Source organism: Lissotriton helveticus, chromosome 1_1 (genome assembly GCF_964261635.1).
Source record: "Lissotriton helveticus chromosome 1_1, aLisHel1.1, whole genome shotgun sequence".
NCBI classification, from domain to species: Eukaryota; Metazoa; Chordata; class Amphibia; order Caudata; family Salamandridae; genus Lissotriton; species Lissotriton helveticus.
Genome location: NC_136057.1, coordinates 280,312,524 through 280,325,674, shown reverse-complemented (window position 1 = coordinate 280,325,674; position 13,151 = coordinate 280,312,524). Strand labels below are relative to the sequence as shown.

The following is a 13,151-nucleotide window of genomic DNA, read 5'->3' as shown; positions in this document are numbered from 1 at the left end:
AATTGTGTGCTCTCCTCAGCTCCATAATAGGCTCTCTTGGTTGTTCCCTTCCAACCTCTCCAGGTTGCTCTGTCTCCATTTGTTTCCCTCCACCCACTTTGTTGCTTCCCCTTACACGCACGCTTTGTGCCCCCCACACACCCATGTGTTGCTTCCCCCACACTCCTGTTGTTTCCCTGCCTTCCATGATTCCGCCCTCTGTTTAGCATCTCCCACCCTTATTGCAGCTTGCATTACTTTTTATTTTTATTGTTTAGTGATCCAACTCGGGTCTCTAAACCAAAAGAAAAAAAGCATTTGCAATGCAATAGGTGTCACATTTGCAAGAGTTTGAGCTATTGGCATTGTAAATGGCAATGCCTTTTATTTCTGTGTTTTTTAAAACAGATAAATAAAAAGGCATTGTCATTTACAATGTCAATAGCTTAAACTCTTGTAAATGCGAGACCCATTGCATTGCAAATGCGTTCGGTGCCCGTGCAATAAATATATATTTTTTAAAGCGTTAGGAGAGAGCGTGTCCTGCTTGCAACAGCAGGCAGGACAAAGCTATTTGAGAAAATAGTGACTGGAGGCTGTAATTAAAGCCCATTGAGCAACAACACACATAAGAGGGAGTGTCGCCATGGAGGTTACAAAATGAGACCAGGTGGTACTAAGGAAGGACTACTAAGCCTATTGACCAACGAACAGTCAGTTTCAGTGGACAATGACCCAAGCCAATGAAAAATATGAGCGGAGGTTCAAGTCCCTACCTGAATGCAGCATGCCTTGCATAGAAGTGCACACGCTGTCCAGGTTCGACCTAAAAAAACGCTATCATCATTTGGCGCGCATGCTTGGTCTGCTTGCTTACAAAATGATGTGTAGGCCATTTTTCTTTCTTATTTATTAGCCACGCTGCACAGCATACGGGATGCTGTGAAGCATGGCTAAAACCATTGGCAAAGCCAATAGAGGCCCTAAAAGTGTGATCTATTGGCTTTGCCAATGCTAGTTTCCGATGCTGTTGTGTTATGCACAAGCTTGTGGCTAGGCCAATGGCTGTGGCCTTAACTTTCACGCTGGCTGCTCAGTTGCCCTTGTGTAGTGGGCTGCCAGTTGCCTTTCTTACTTGGGGAAAATAGGCCATTTCTCAATGAAGCTGTGTGGTATGATTTGGGGAGTGTGGCTTCTTTTTGTCAGTGACTTCCAGCCATGCCCTGGTGTTATTTATGGCGCATCTTTGGTAGCAAAGCCAACTTTCATGAAACTCTGCAAGTCGTGCCTCAGTTTTTGACTGATGCAGTTCAGCTGTGAACTTAATATGGTGGCTGTCGATCAGTGTGTGCTTTCCCCGGCTGATGGGACACAGTAGTTTACATAGGCTTTACACTTTTCTCCGGTCTGAGTTTGGCATGGTGGATGAGGTTTGCGGGTGCCATGAGTTGTTCCTGGCAAGGCTGCATATACTCTGGCTTGGCTGTGGCTGAAGGGAGCTCTTGATTTGGCGGTTCTGTTCTTGGCTTGCAGAGGTAGCTCAGGTCTGTTAGATATAAGACTGTCATGTACATTCTGTGCTTGACATGACTGATGTGAACCAGGGTGCACTTGGCATTGCTTTTGTGGGTGGGCCCTTGACATGGCTCACTTCATCAGTGGTGGCCTTCATTCTGGTGTCATGAACTGTGCAATGATTAGAATGTTAAAGTGCCACAAAGTTTGATGAAGGTCTTTTTTTTTTTTTTGGTGCTCTTTCTGCCATCAAACTCTGTGACTTTTTGCCAGCCAGTCAGTGATTTTCATCTCGCATGTTTAAAATTGGGTAATGGCAGAGTGCCCTGTCTGGTTTGACCTGTTTCTTTCTGTTTAGTTCCCGCAGGTGAATCATCACCATGCCTTGTGCTAACGCCATGAGAACTGGCGCGGCAGCAATAGGGAACAAGTCACCCGAGACGCGTGTGCAGTTGCCACTCCAGAGGTAAGAGTGTCTGTTCTCTAGTTTTTCATCAGTCTGTAAACTATTTCAGCTGCTAATGGGTTCTTCATGTGTAAACATCAACGTGATTTTTTTTTTGTCTTTAGGTTAGCTTATGTGATACATCCTATTTCTCAAACACTTTGTTCCTACATTAATAAATATATGAATGTTTACAAAGCTTAGATAAGCAACATGCTTTTAAATTCCTTGCTGATTAGCCTCACCGTCTTGGAAATTCTCAATGGGGTGGAACTGCATGGCAGAGCTGTGGGCTGGCAGCCCACTTGCCTGAAAGGGGGCTGTGAGGTAGGCTTGGAGCTCTTTAGGAAGTGGTCGTCTGAGCTCTGGTAGGCCTATGGAATCCCAGAGCTCTAGCAGGAAGCAGCCATCCCAGCTACTACAGGAAGCAGTCAGCCCTGCTCAAGGAGGAAGTGCTCATCGGAGTTGCCATAGGTAAGCGTCCTCCTGGCTGCAGCAGGAAGTCTATACCCTAGCTGTAGCACGTTGTTGTTGTCTTGGCTGTTGCAGGCATTAATAACCTTAGGTCTCAAAGGCAGCGGTCACCCCCTGCTGTAGCGGGCAGAGAGCGGTCGCTCCCTGCTGTAGCGGGCAGAGAGCGGTCGCCCCCTGCTGTAGCGGGCAGAGAGCGGTCGCCCCCTGCTGTAGCGGGCAGAGAGCGGTCGCCCCCTGCTGTAGCGGGCAGAGAGCGGTCGCCCCCTGCTGTAGCGGGCAGAGAGCGGTCGCCCCCTGCTGTAGCGGGCAGAGAGCGGTCGCCCCCTGCTGTAGCGGGCAGAGAGCGGTCGCCCCCTGCTGTAGCGGGCAGAGAGCGGTCGCCCCCTGCTGTAGCGGGCAGAGAGCGGTCGCCCCCTGCTGTAGCGGGCAGAGAGCGGTCCCCCCTTGCTGTAGCGGGCAGAGAGCGGTCCCCCCCTGCTGTAGCGGGCAGGGAGCGGTCGCCCCCTGCTGTAGCGGGCAGGGAGCGGTCGCCCCCTGCTGTAGCACGGCAGGCAGTAGTCACACCAGCTCCCAGAGATAGGGCCACTCCAATTGTATTGGGCAGTGGAGGGTCGCCCCAGCTCTTATGGGAAAGGGGGTCGCCCCAGCTCTTATGGGAAAGGGGGTCTCCCCAGCTCTTATGGGAAAGGGGTAGGGAGGTCATCTATGCTCTTATGGGCCGGAGGATCACCCTAGCTCTTGTGGGCGGGAGGATCAACGTAGCTCTTGTGGGCAGGAGGATCACCCTAGCTCTTGTGGGATAGAGGAGTGAGTCATCCCAGCTCTAATAGATGGCAATCGTCCTATCTCTCCACTTTTGTTAGCAGTATTTGTTAGTATGAGCTCTTGTAGGCAGTGGTGGCATCCAGCCTCTTGAAGACCGTTGTCATACCATATCTTGTAGGCAGCCGTCATCTCTGCTTCTGTAGGCAGCCGTCATCTCTGCTTCTGTAGGCAGCCGTCATCTCTGCTTCTATAGGCAGCCTTCATCTCTGCTCCTGTCTGAAGGCGCCATCTCATCTTGGATCCAGTTGGCAGCTGTCCTCTGCCCTTGGCTTCTGTCAGCTGCCGCCTTCTCGCCTCCAGTCGGCATGAGAAATCAAGCGATATTAAATGAGAATGACAATAAAAGGTTCTTGTTAAAACAGAAATTTCACTGGTTGAAATACTTCACAGCCGGGCACAATAAAAGGCTCATAATCGGACTAATTGAAAGTGCTGGGAGCTAACGAGCGGGTGAGGTCAAATAAAGTGTGTAAGGCTTTTTTGACAGGTGTGCAGTAACCATAGTTCCTGAAGTCTGCCATCACTGTATTTAATATGTATGTACAGAGGACATTAGGGTCTAGTATTGTGTCCAAAGCCAATCATTGTCCCTTACTGGTATTTAACAATAGTTTTCAACAGTTGCCTCCCTCAACTTCTTATCTGCAATGGCCATGTAAGGAAACACACTGCAAGAGGCAATAGTAGGCTGCTCTCACCTAAGTTGTAGGAGGCAGGCTTTACCTCCGATGCAGTAGACAGCGGTTATCGAGTTGCTTTTAGGTTGTGGCCATCCCATCTCTTGCAGGCAGGCACCTTCCCAGTTCATGTGGACAGCGGTTGGTCTTTCCGGCTCTTGTAGATAGCGGTTTGTCTTCTCAGCCCTTGCAGGCCCTGGCCCCATCCAGGTGCTTGTAGGAAGCCATCCTGTCTGCTCTTGTAGGAAGCTGTGGTATAATTTTTTCAAGACTACTGTTCTTCTCACTCTTGGAGACCGTGATCTTCCATGCTCTATAAACAGTGAATCCGTTCAACTTGTGTAAGAATTGTGAGAGATTCCCCTCGGGGGGTATAAACCCTCATAAGTTTATTAGGTAAAGCACGCCCAGAAGATAAAGAGCTTCTCCAGTTGAGTTCAGACATTCCAGCTCCAGCAGGATGTGGTCATCTTAGTGGTGGTCTCTTGCAGACCCAGTAGCTAAAAGCCTTGCATCTTCAATTTCATTGCAAACTACAACCACACCACTAGTGTATCACGAGAAATAGCTCGAAGAAGTTCTTGCTTCCACAAATTTTGCTTTGAGTACAGTATCTTCTCTGATGTGTCCTGTCACAGGCCCTTCAAGCCTAGGAATATGTTGTTACCAAACAGGATCCAAAATCTCCAGTGTTGTCCTAAAATTGTGCCCGTCAACATTTGATATCTTGCCAGCGTGTATTCTTTTTCTGGAGAGGGAATGTACTGCTGGTTTGACCTCTGCAGAAACACATCTCATTATCTCAGTAGTAGTCTCAGACCACTTGCATTGTTGTGGGCAGTCGAAATTTAAAGAGATCATTAATTCCAGTGAGAAGAAGAACGGTCTCCGACATGAAGTCCCCAGTATAGCTCAAGAACATGTCTGATAGGCACGGACTGTTGAGTTGAGTACCGGGGACTTTTCATTGTGCCCAAGGTTCATGGCGATTCAGTGCACATCAGAATTCACCTTCAAGCCTCTTTCGTACTAGCTCATTCCTGCACCGGCTCCTCTGGTCGCTGAGCACAAATCCCCAGGGTGAGGTTCACTGGCGATGATCTCAGCATGCCGCAACAATTACTCATTTAATTATCAGGTGGTCAGAGCTGGGACTGTGCTGTTTATAGTGGTCACTTCGATAGATGAACTCAGAATAATCTCTTATAATTGATCCCTTTGTGACTGACCAGGAGTCAACCCCGTTTGCAGACTAGAATGCTCGCTGCCTCTGCCACTAAGGCTCAGAAATGTTTTGGAAATGGCTGAAGATGTTCAGTGCGATCACAGAGCTTTGGTCACTTGCTCACTGTCCACAATGAGGGCAGGCAGTGACATTGCTGAAGTTTGATGAGTAAACGTGCTGCCTATTTCAGAATCCGGTGTTGTAAAGTTCACCTTCAGACAGAGGCCTTGTTGCCCATTCAGGCTCCATGTGAAGTGAGCTTTTGGGGATGTCACCCACACCGTGCTCGTTGGCAGTAGAAGTGTGTCTCCCTATATCTCTCCAAAATGCTTAAAGAGCAACTGAACTGTGTGATCCACCTCAAAATTTGTAGTTCTTCTGTCCTTGTACATTCCTTTCCAATTATCCGAATTGCAAGTTACATTTGCAAAATCCAACTTAAAAGTATGTTGGTTTAGAATGTTGTAACTAGAAAGAAATGTGTCAATGTTGAACCGTAGCCTTTAATTTCTGAGAGAACTGTCAAGGCGAAAATAGGTCTTGCTCTTCCCCCTCATGCACAGCTTCTGAATCTCTGTTGTGGTGGGTAGGGCAATAGGAGACATTTGGCGTTTGTGGACCTTTATATGGCACAGTATCAGCCCATGTTAGTGTCCCATAAAAAACTGTTGACTGGTCTAAAGGGACCACAGTAGCCGATTTGCTGAAAAAGCAGCTTATATAGTGATTCAAAGCTTATTTAGTCCGAACATGTTATAGATTAAACTAGATGCCTAAATATAGTAATCGGACGGAAATCCCACGGTTAAAGCCTGATCAAACTACTGTGCCTGTGTTCATTACAAAATGTCCCTATGGTCTTAACTCCTGTTTCTCCTTTTAGTGAATCAGAAGTGATTTGACAGAGGTTTGATGGAGTTAGAGTAAGGTCTCTTTTTCAGGTGGAGTTTGGATGGTAGGCGTAGGGGTGGAATAGGATGCCAATGATACTGTTCAATCAGTGCATGCCTGTGGTTCACTAGCCCTCTAAATAACCATCTGCCCCCAGGTGCACTTTTGTCAAATTTGACTTTCACATGCCATCATAATGTTGCCTCATGATGCGCGGACAGTGAGGGCCCTATGGCGAATTAGCAGCTGCCCTAATTGTGTTGGGGGAAGAACCATCTTTTTCGCCGAAGGAGGGCTCTGCCAAATGTTAAATGAAGCTCTAAATCTTTGTTACTAATTGGATGGTAATGTAGGTTTAAGTTTTTTAAATATTTTTTTAGACCATGAATGCTTTGGACCTCTTATCTATGCGCTGCACAGATGCCTCCTCTGGCTCTGCCCAGGCTTCTGTCTTAATACCACTATGCTAATTATTAGGATGGATGGATGGATGGGTTTTTATATAGCGCAATATCACCGCCAGGTCTCAAAGCGCTTTGCATTGGGAACCCGTCCTGGTTTTTCCCTGTGAGATAGCCCCTACTGGGTATCCCCAAGGTGAAAGCCAGGCATCCCGCCGCAGGGGGCCGTTGTGGAGATTAAGCAAGCTATTGCCCAGAGTTGCAGAGTGTGAACCTGTGATTCGAGTAGGCACCGAAGCGAGAATTACCGAGTCCGTGGACATTTTGGGCTCAAGACCCTGCCGCGTCGGGAATTGAACCCTGGTCACGGGCCTGATCTCAGCGTCCGGGTCTACCTCCTCTAACCAGTGAGCCACACTTCTCCACATTAGGCCTCAGGGGGCTGATATCTCTATATTCTATTTGCAGCACTTTCCCTAAATGGGCAGCAAGCTACGCCATGTAGGGTGTGTGATTGAAAGGGTGTTGTCTTTGTTTTGTATGTGATGACCACAAGGTGCGGTTATGTTGTGGGACACAGCGGTGTGGTGGATGAGAAGGTGTGCGAGATGCACAGATGATGGTTTCGGTGGGCTGGCAGCTTTGAGCAGCTCTGCAGTCCCCTTTATGGTGTTGTTTATGATCATAGCATATTCGAGTGGCTGATCTCTTTGACTGTAGAGCATTTGTAGTTCATTTGGTTTCCCAGCCCCAGGGATGGAGCTCGTATGGGTAACTATAATAAAGGGATTCTTACTGTAGATTCACCTTTAAGATTAAGACATTCTATAGCATGAGCTTGAACTCCAACAGAGGAACATTAAATGTTATTGTTGCAGGCAGACAAGCTGCTGCTAGCAGCACAGCCACCTGTCAAGCAGTAATGGACCTCAGACACAGTAAGCCGTAGATGGATTACTGAGACGGCTCCAGACAGACACCAGCTGTCAGTCTATTTCCATACTGCCAGTGTAATCTTTGCTTTGGTACCAATAACCTCGAACTTCACCAAGAAACGTCTAACCAATCCTGAATCTCTGAGACGTCCACATCCGTTTGCCAAAACCTGTGGTAGTGACCAGGACAGTTTATTGGAGAGTAGATATGCAGATTAATCAGTTATAGATGCAGTTTAGAGGTCTAGCATTGCCTTGCAAGTCTTCTTAACACTTTAGGCCTTCATTATAATTGTATTTATATAGCACTTACTACCCCTGATGAGGCATCAAAGTGCTTTTCAGCGAGTAGAAACCAAAATGATAAGTAGTGTATTAATATAGGGAAATATGCGTATAGTATTAGTATAGGGAGGTACGAGTTAATTTGAGCGGTGGACATGAGTCTCTTTGTTGTATTGAATAGAGTAGTGGAAGGATAGAAGAGGGAAGAATACCAGAAGTGTTAATTGGGAGATCATAGTAGTAAGCTGAGGTCTTGGATGAGTAAAGATATGGAGGAGGGAGGAATATGTTGGCGGGGATTAGGGAGAAAGAGAATCAGTAGAAAAATGTTTGGGACTAGTCAAAGGAGAGATAACATGCAGGAGGGTTGTTTGGAAGACCATAGAAGTAAACAGATGTTTGGGGTGAGCCAGGAGGTGGAGAGGGGGATGGAGTCTAGGAAGGGTGCTTTTGGAGATCATTGTGGTAGGGTTTGAGCTGAGAGAGTGATGCTAGAGGATACATTGATAAATATGTTGGGTGATGGTAGGACAGAGAAAAGCTTTCAAGAGTATTTTTTTCTTTGTCCAATAGGAATAACTAAATAAATATATAGATAGATGATCACGTAGTAAGGAAATATATGTGTAATGAATATAATATATTGAGATTTGTGTGTGTTTTTTTTGGAGTAGTGAGAGGAGATATTGATGTAGTGGTTTTCTGTGTATTATTTCTATGTGCAGTACTGTTGGTGAGTGGTATTTGAATAATATAGGGGTGGTGATGATGTGTTTTGAAGACGAGTATGTGGTGGGTAAGAGGGTATGGACAAGAGTTATGAGTGTTTGTGTTAGATTTAATCACTGGAACCGGTAATGTGTATGCCGGAGTGGTGTGCAGGGATTGTATGGTTGTGGGTAATTGGCAAAAAGGGGAGGCAGGTGTTGGTGGATGGGGTGATGGGAGGCTTAGTATAGGTTTTGTCATGATAAAAGGGGATCTGTTGGGAGCAAGTAGAGGATTGAGCTGGTGTTTTGTTTGAACAGGGAGTGTGTATCTGGATGCATTACATTTAGTATAATGTGGCTTTGTGTTGTATTGATGATGTTAGTGGTGTAGGACAGAGGTATGTTTTGTGTGAGAATGCAGGTGCCAAAGTTTTGTAGTTGGTGTAGAATTGTGTGTAGGTGTGGTTTGTGGGGTTTTGTAGTGGTACAATACACATTGAAATCTGTGTGAGGTTTGTTGTGGTGCATGAGTAGAATGCCTTTGCTGATATTGTGTTTGGATTTTGGTGGATTTAGAGGTGGTAGCTCGTAAGTGAAAATTGGCAGCATCTCTGGCCCTAGGCCTGACCCAAACAGGGAACTGCCCTTGTCCTCTGCGCCCAGCACAACAGGTAACTGCCCAGGTCCTCTCCGCCCTTAGCCTTGACGCCCTGGATAAGATGCGCTGAACCCTATGCTTAAAATTGTCCTATTGCCCAATGGAACTATAGCCCTAACCAATCAGAACCCTAACCCTAAAAACTAGAGTCAATGGGAGACTTGGCCCTATTCACCAATCACATTCCTAGCCCTAACAGCCAATCAAAGCCCTAATCCCAAAGTGCAATAGGAAACCCTAGGCCTAATAACCAATCGGAACCCTCGCCCAAACAGCCTATGCAGCAACCGCTTTGACAAGAACCACATACAGCAGCACCCAGCATTTGTAAACCACACGCATCAAGCTTTTAGTTGACATTACAAAATTATTACACCACATCCATGCCACCTGAGCAGACACCTAAGCACGAAATACATCAGATCAGAAGTTGAATAGTAGTAAAGTAATTGCACTACTAGGATTTTGGGACCTACCCTTCTACTTACCCAAAAGCGTGAAAGATCAGTAAACCGGTAAACAGGCTAGATTTTCCCACTATCTGAGTTACTGATACCAGGTGTACTGATAAGTCCCGGGTGCGCAAAGTCCAGCTCATTATGAATTGTCTCCCAAGGGCCCATTAAGAAATGAGGAATTACCAGGGGTAAACGGCAATTCCAGGTCCAATCTGCTCAGTAATTACTCATTTTATGCCAGACTTTGACTCACTTCTAGCTCCTGAAATCTTCAGGTAAAATGTAAGAGATCTGCGAATCTCATAACTCAGGTGAGGTGGGTAACTGCTGATACCAGCCCCACTGGAATTAAGAGGCTACTCGTAATGAGGGCCTAAGTTGTGTGCCATCAGGAAGGCTACTGTTCCTTCAGGCACTCTGCTTTCTTCACTGATCGTCAGATGTGCTTTGCATCTAAAGTGCATTAAAGCTCTTAAATGCCGTTCACATTTCTCCCTATAGAGTGTCCCCTATGGAAGAATTTGGTATTTGACTTGTAAAAGTATGTGCTCTACATTGTACTCTTCATGTTGATCCAGGGTGGCTTTGAGTGATGGAGGCAGAGACACAAGTAATTTCCACAGGATGTGAACGTCTTTTGGTGACATGAGGGCAAAAGACGGAGAGCTGAAAGTTCCCCAAATAGCTGATTGTTTCTCCCAGGTTCCATCCTCTTATTTGATGTTGCTGTTTGTAGCTGTTGTTGTCAATGGCCGCGTTTACACTCTGCTTTTGTGTGTTAACTTTGAATACAAGGAAAGGGTCTCTTTGGACCAGAACCATTGCGTCGCCCTGTTTTCATAAGCAGTCTTGTGGAGTTTGCTGTGTGCATGGTTTGTGTAAGTCTGGTTAACTAAACGGTGTATGGTTCTGTAAGAGAGATGACCGTGGTTCACCCATCCTGTTTCTATGTTGCCTTGGAGGAGCCTTGAAAACACGTCAAATGATGGCTTAATTTTAGAGTTTGAAGATGAATGTTGTAACCGGGGTTTATGGCTGTGTTCCTGGTTTAGTTCAGCGATTTGCAAAAATGATGCAATGTTATTTGTGGGCCCTGTGGCTGCATGACCTACAAAGAGCAGGGCCCCTAGGGAAAGCAAGCACTGTGCTAAAAGTTTTCACTGATGGTAATCTGCCTTTTTTTGTTTTCTCGCTTTTGTTTTCTAGCTTCGCCTTTGTGGATAGAAAATGTTCAGCAGTTGTTAAGGAACCTGGAAGACCTTGGATTGTTTCTTCTCGTGAGAACTGCTTCAGCACTGCCATTGTTTCTGGAGACGAGGCCGCTGCGATTGGAGAGGATCCTGCACCCCCTCGGAGCCCATTGAAGGTGCTGGCTAACCTGCTGAGACCTCCGGGGCTGGTTGTGCCAGACCGGGACATGCTGAGGCAGAAAATGATTATCAGTGAACCCACTATGGATCTGGGGGTGAAAGAGCCCAGTAAAATCCTTCGAAGTCAGCTCGGGACACCACACAGGCCACCACCTCCCAACAAAGCCAATGTGAAGAAGGTGTGCAACATTAAGGACAAGATATCGCAGTGGGAAGAGAAAAGTGAGACGCCATCCTTGCTCCTCTCCAGGAAGGAAGGAGAACTTGGGAGGAAAGAGGACCCGGTCATTCCGTTGATAACGGAAAAGAAAGTGGGGTGTAGGAATTTGCCACTCAGGAGACTCATGAGTTGCGAACTGGAAAGCAAAGAAAATGATTCAAAGACCAAAGGTTTGGATAAGAACCTGGAATGGAAAGAAAAGCGAGATGAAGGCCAGGCTGGTCTTGGAAAAGGCACCGATAGGAAAGGTGGAGATAAAAGGGAAGTGGAGAAAGACATTCCTTCTGTGCTCTGTCAAGTAAAAATATTTGAGCAGGTCTTAAAAGATGGACCTGCTGAAGTTCCAGCTCAGTTTCCGGGTACTTACTATTCCCCACAGGGCCTTCAGGAGAAGGTGGGGGAAGAACAAGGTGTTACAGGTGGCAAGGACAGGCTCGGCACTGGCCAGCAGAGGAAACCCTTCAACAACGATGTGCGAGCTGATGATCCCATCTTTGGCACTTTGGAGAAAGCACAAGCCTCTGGCTTAAGGGGGCGGGAGTGCAATTTGGAGAACGCTTACACAGAACCAGCGGTCCCAGATCAAAAACCTTTCATTAACCCACTCCCAAAGCCCCGCCGGACGTTCAGGCATGATGGGGAAGAGGAGGTGGGTTCAAGACAGACCGCTGGCTTTAAGAAGGAGAAAAGAATCTTACCCCCTCTGCCCTCAATACCTCCTCCCCCTCTCCCGTCGTCCCCACCTCCAGCAGTGAGCAGAAGGCGTTGGAATGGAAAGCACAAGACGAATGCTGATCACAGGTGATCTGACTTCACTTCCTTTTTTGTGTATGAATTATTTTAGTGATAAAATTAAGAATTGCGAAGTAACAGCAAATACAGTGACATGCAAGTCCAGCATATACCCCTATGGAGATAAAAACGTTGATTATGATACATGCACCAATAGCAAACAATACTTGTATATAATATTGAAGAGAGATGGGAAGAGAGGGGTGAGAGATTAAGCTACAGAAGGAAGAAAGTAAAGAGAGGAAGGGAAGAAGGACAGAGAAAGAAGGGAAAAAAGAAAACTAATATTTTTCTCATTTTCAATTCTTCATTAATACGTTATATTGCCAGTGGTACATCAGGCTTCGCACTCCATCAGTTGTGTTTATAAAAAAAACGTTGAGCAGCTGGGCTCCTCCGCTTTAGGTATGGTGGCATATGGAAGAGCCTTAAAAATCATGTTGATGAATAGAGGCACCAATTCCTCACACAAGATCACAAAGGGACCATTTAAAGCTGCTTTCCTACCAGGTTGGGTTAGCAAAGGTGTGGAACAGCTTCTGCAAGGTGGTGTGACAGACTAAAGGTTCATCAGTCCTGTGTGGGCTGGCACATCAAAACCTGTCAAGTGCTGGATGTGGAAGGGAGGAGACAGAATATTGCATTTCAGATGGAAATGGAAGATCGAGGCTTCCTTGATTCCAACTGGGGAAGTGCAAACTTGAGGTCTCTGCAATCTCGTGATGCAGAAGTCGAACCAGCATTTGAGTTTCAACGTAGGCAATAAAAAGATGTGTATGAGAGCAGAGGAAATGCAGCATAGCTCATCATATGCCTCTAGGCTAGGGAAGTAGTGTGAAAATCCCATGTAGCTAGAAAATAAAACAGAAAAACTTCCTTATTCCTAGATCTGAAGGTAAAGATTCCTCTGTCCTAGGTAAGGCATGAACATAATCAGCCATATGTAGTTTTACACAGGACCATTGGTAAGCAGAAAGACCAGTCTATTTGCACATATGGGGAAGACTCAAACCCAGAAATGCCCGTCTCACACAAACGTGTAGCTCCGCTTGTGCGGCCGGACCCAAGCAAGGTGTTTCTAGATTCATTAATTAGAGGGTCACCGCATGAATCAAATGCAGCAGACCGATATCGGCGCATTTTCGTTTGAAAAAGGGGAACAAAAATATGTTCAACATTATTGGGAAGTGGGTAAACAAAAAGCTTCCTTCCTTTAAAGTGGAGAGTTGCAATGCAAGATGTCCTAATCTGACCACCCTATATTTCCAGCTCTGCTTTCATGATGAACTAT

General features: G+C 46.3%; 1 protein-coding gene across 3 annotated transcripts in view; it reads left to right on the top strand.

Moving 5' to 3' along the window:
• Positions 1-13,151, top strand: part of DENND2A (DENN domain containing 2A) — a 333,243-nt gene that overhangs the window by 146,721 nt on the left and 173,371 nt on the right. For all 3 annotated transcript variants that reach the window (XM_078668189.1, XM_078668188.1, XM_078668186.1), the window contains 2 exons: positions 1,853-1,960; positions 10,685-11,869. In XM_078668189.1, coding sequence (XP_078524315.1) covers positions 1,875-1,960; positions 10,685-11,869 — 1,271 coding nt within the window. In that variant the 5' untranslated portion in view covers positions 1,853-1,874. The remainder of the gene's footprint in view (positions 1-1,852; positions 1,961-10,684; positions 11,870-13,151) is intronic.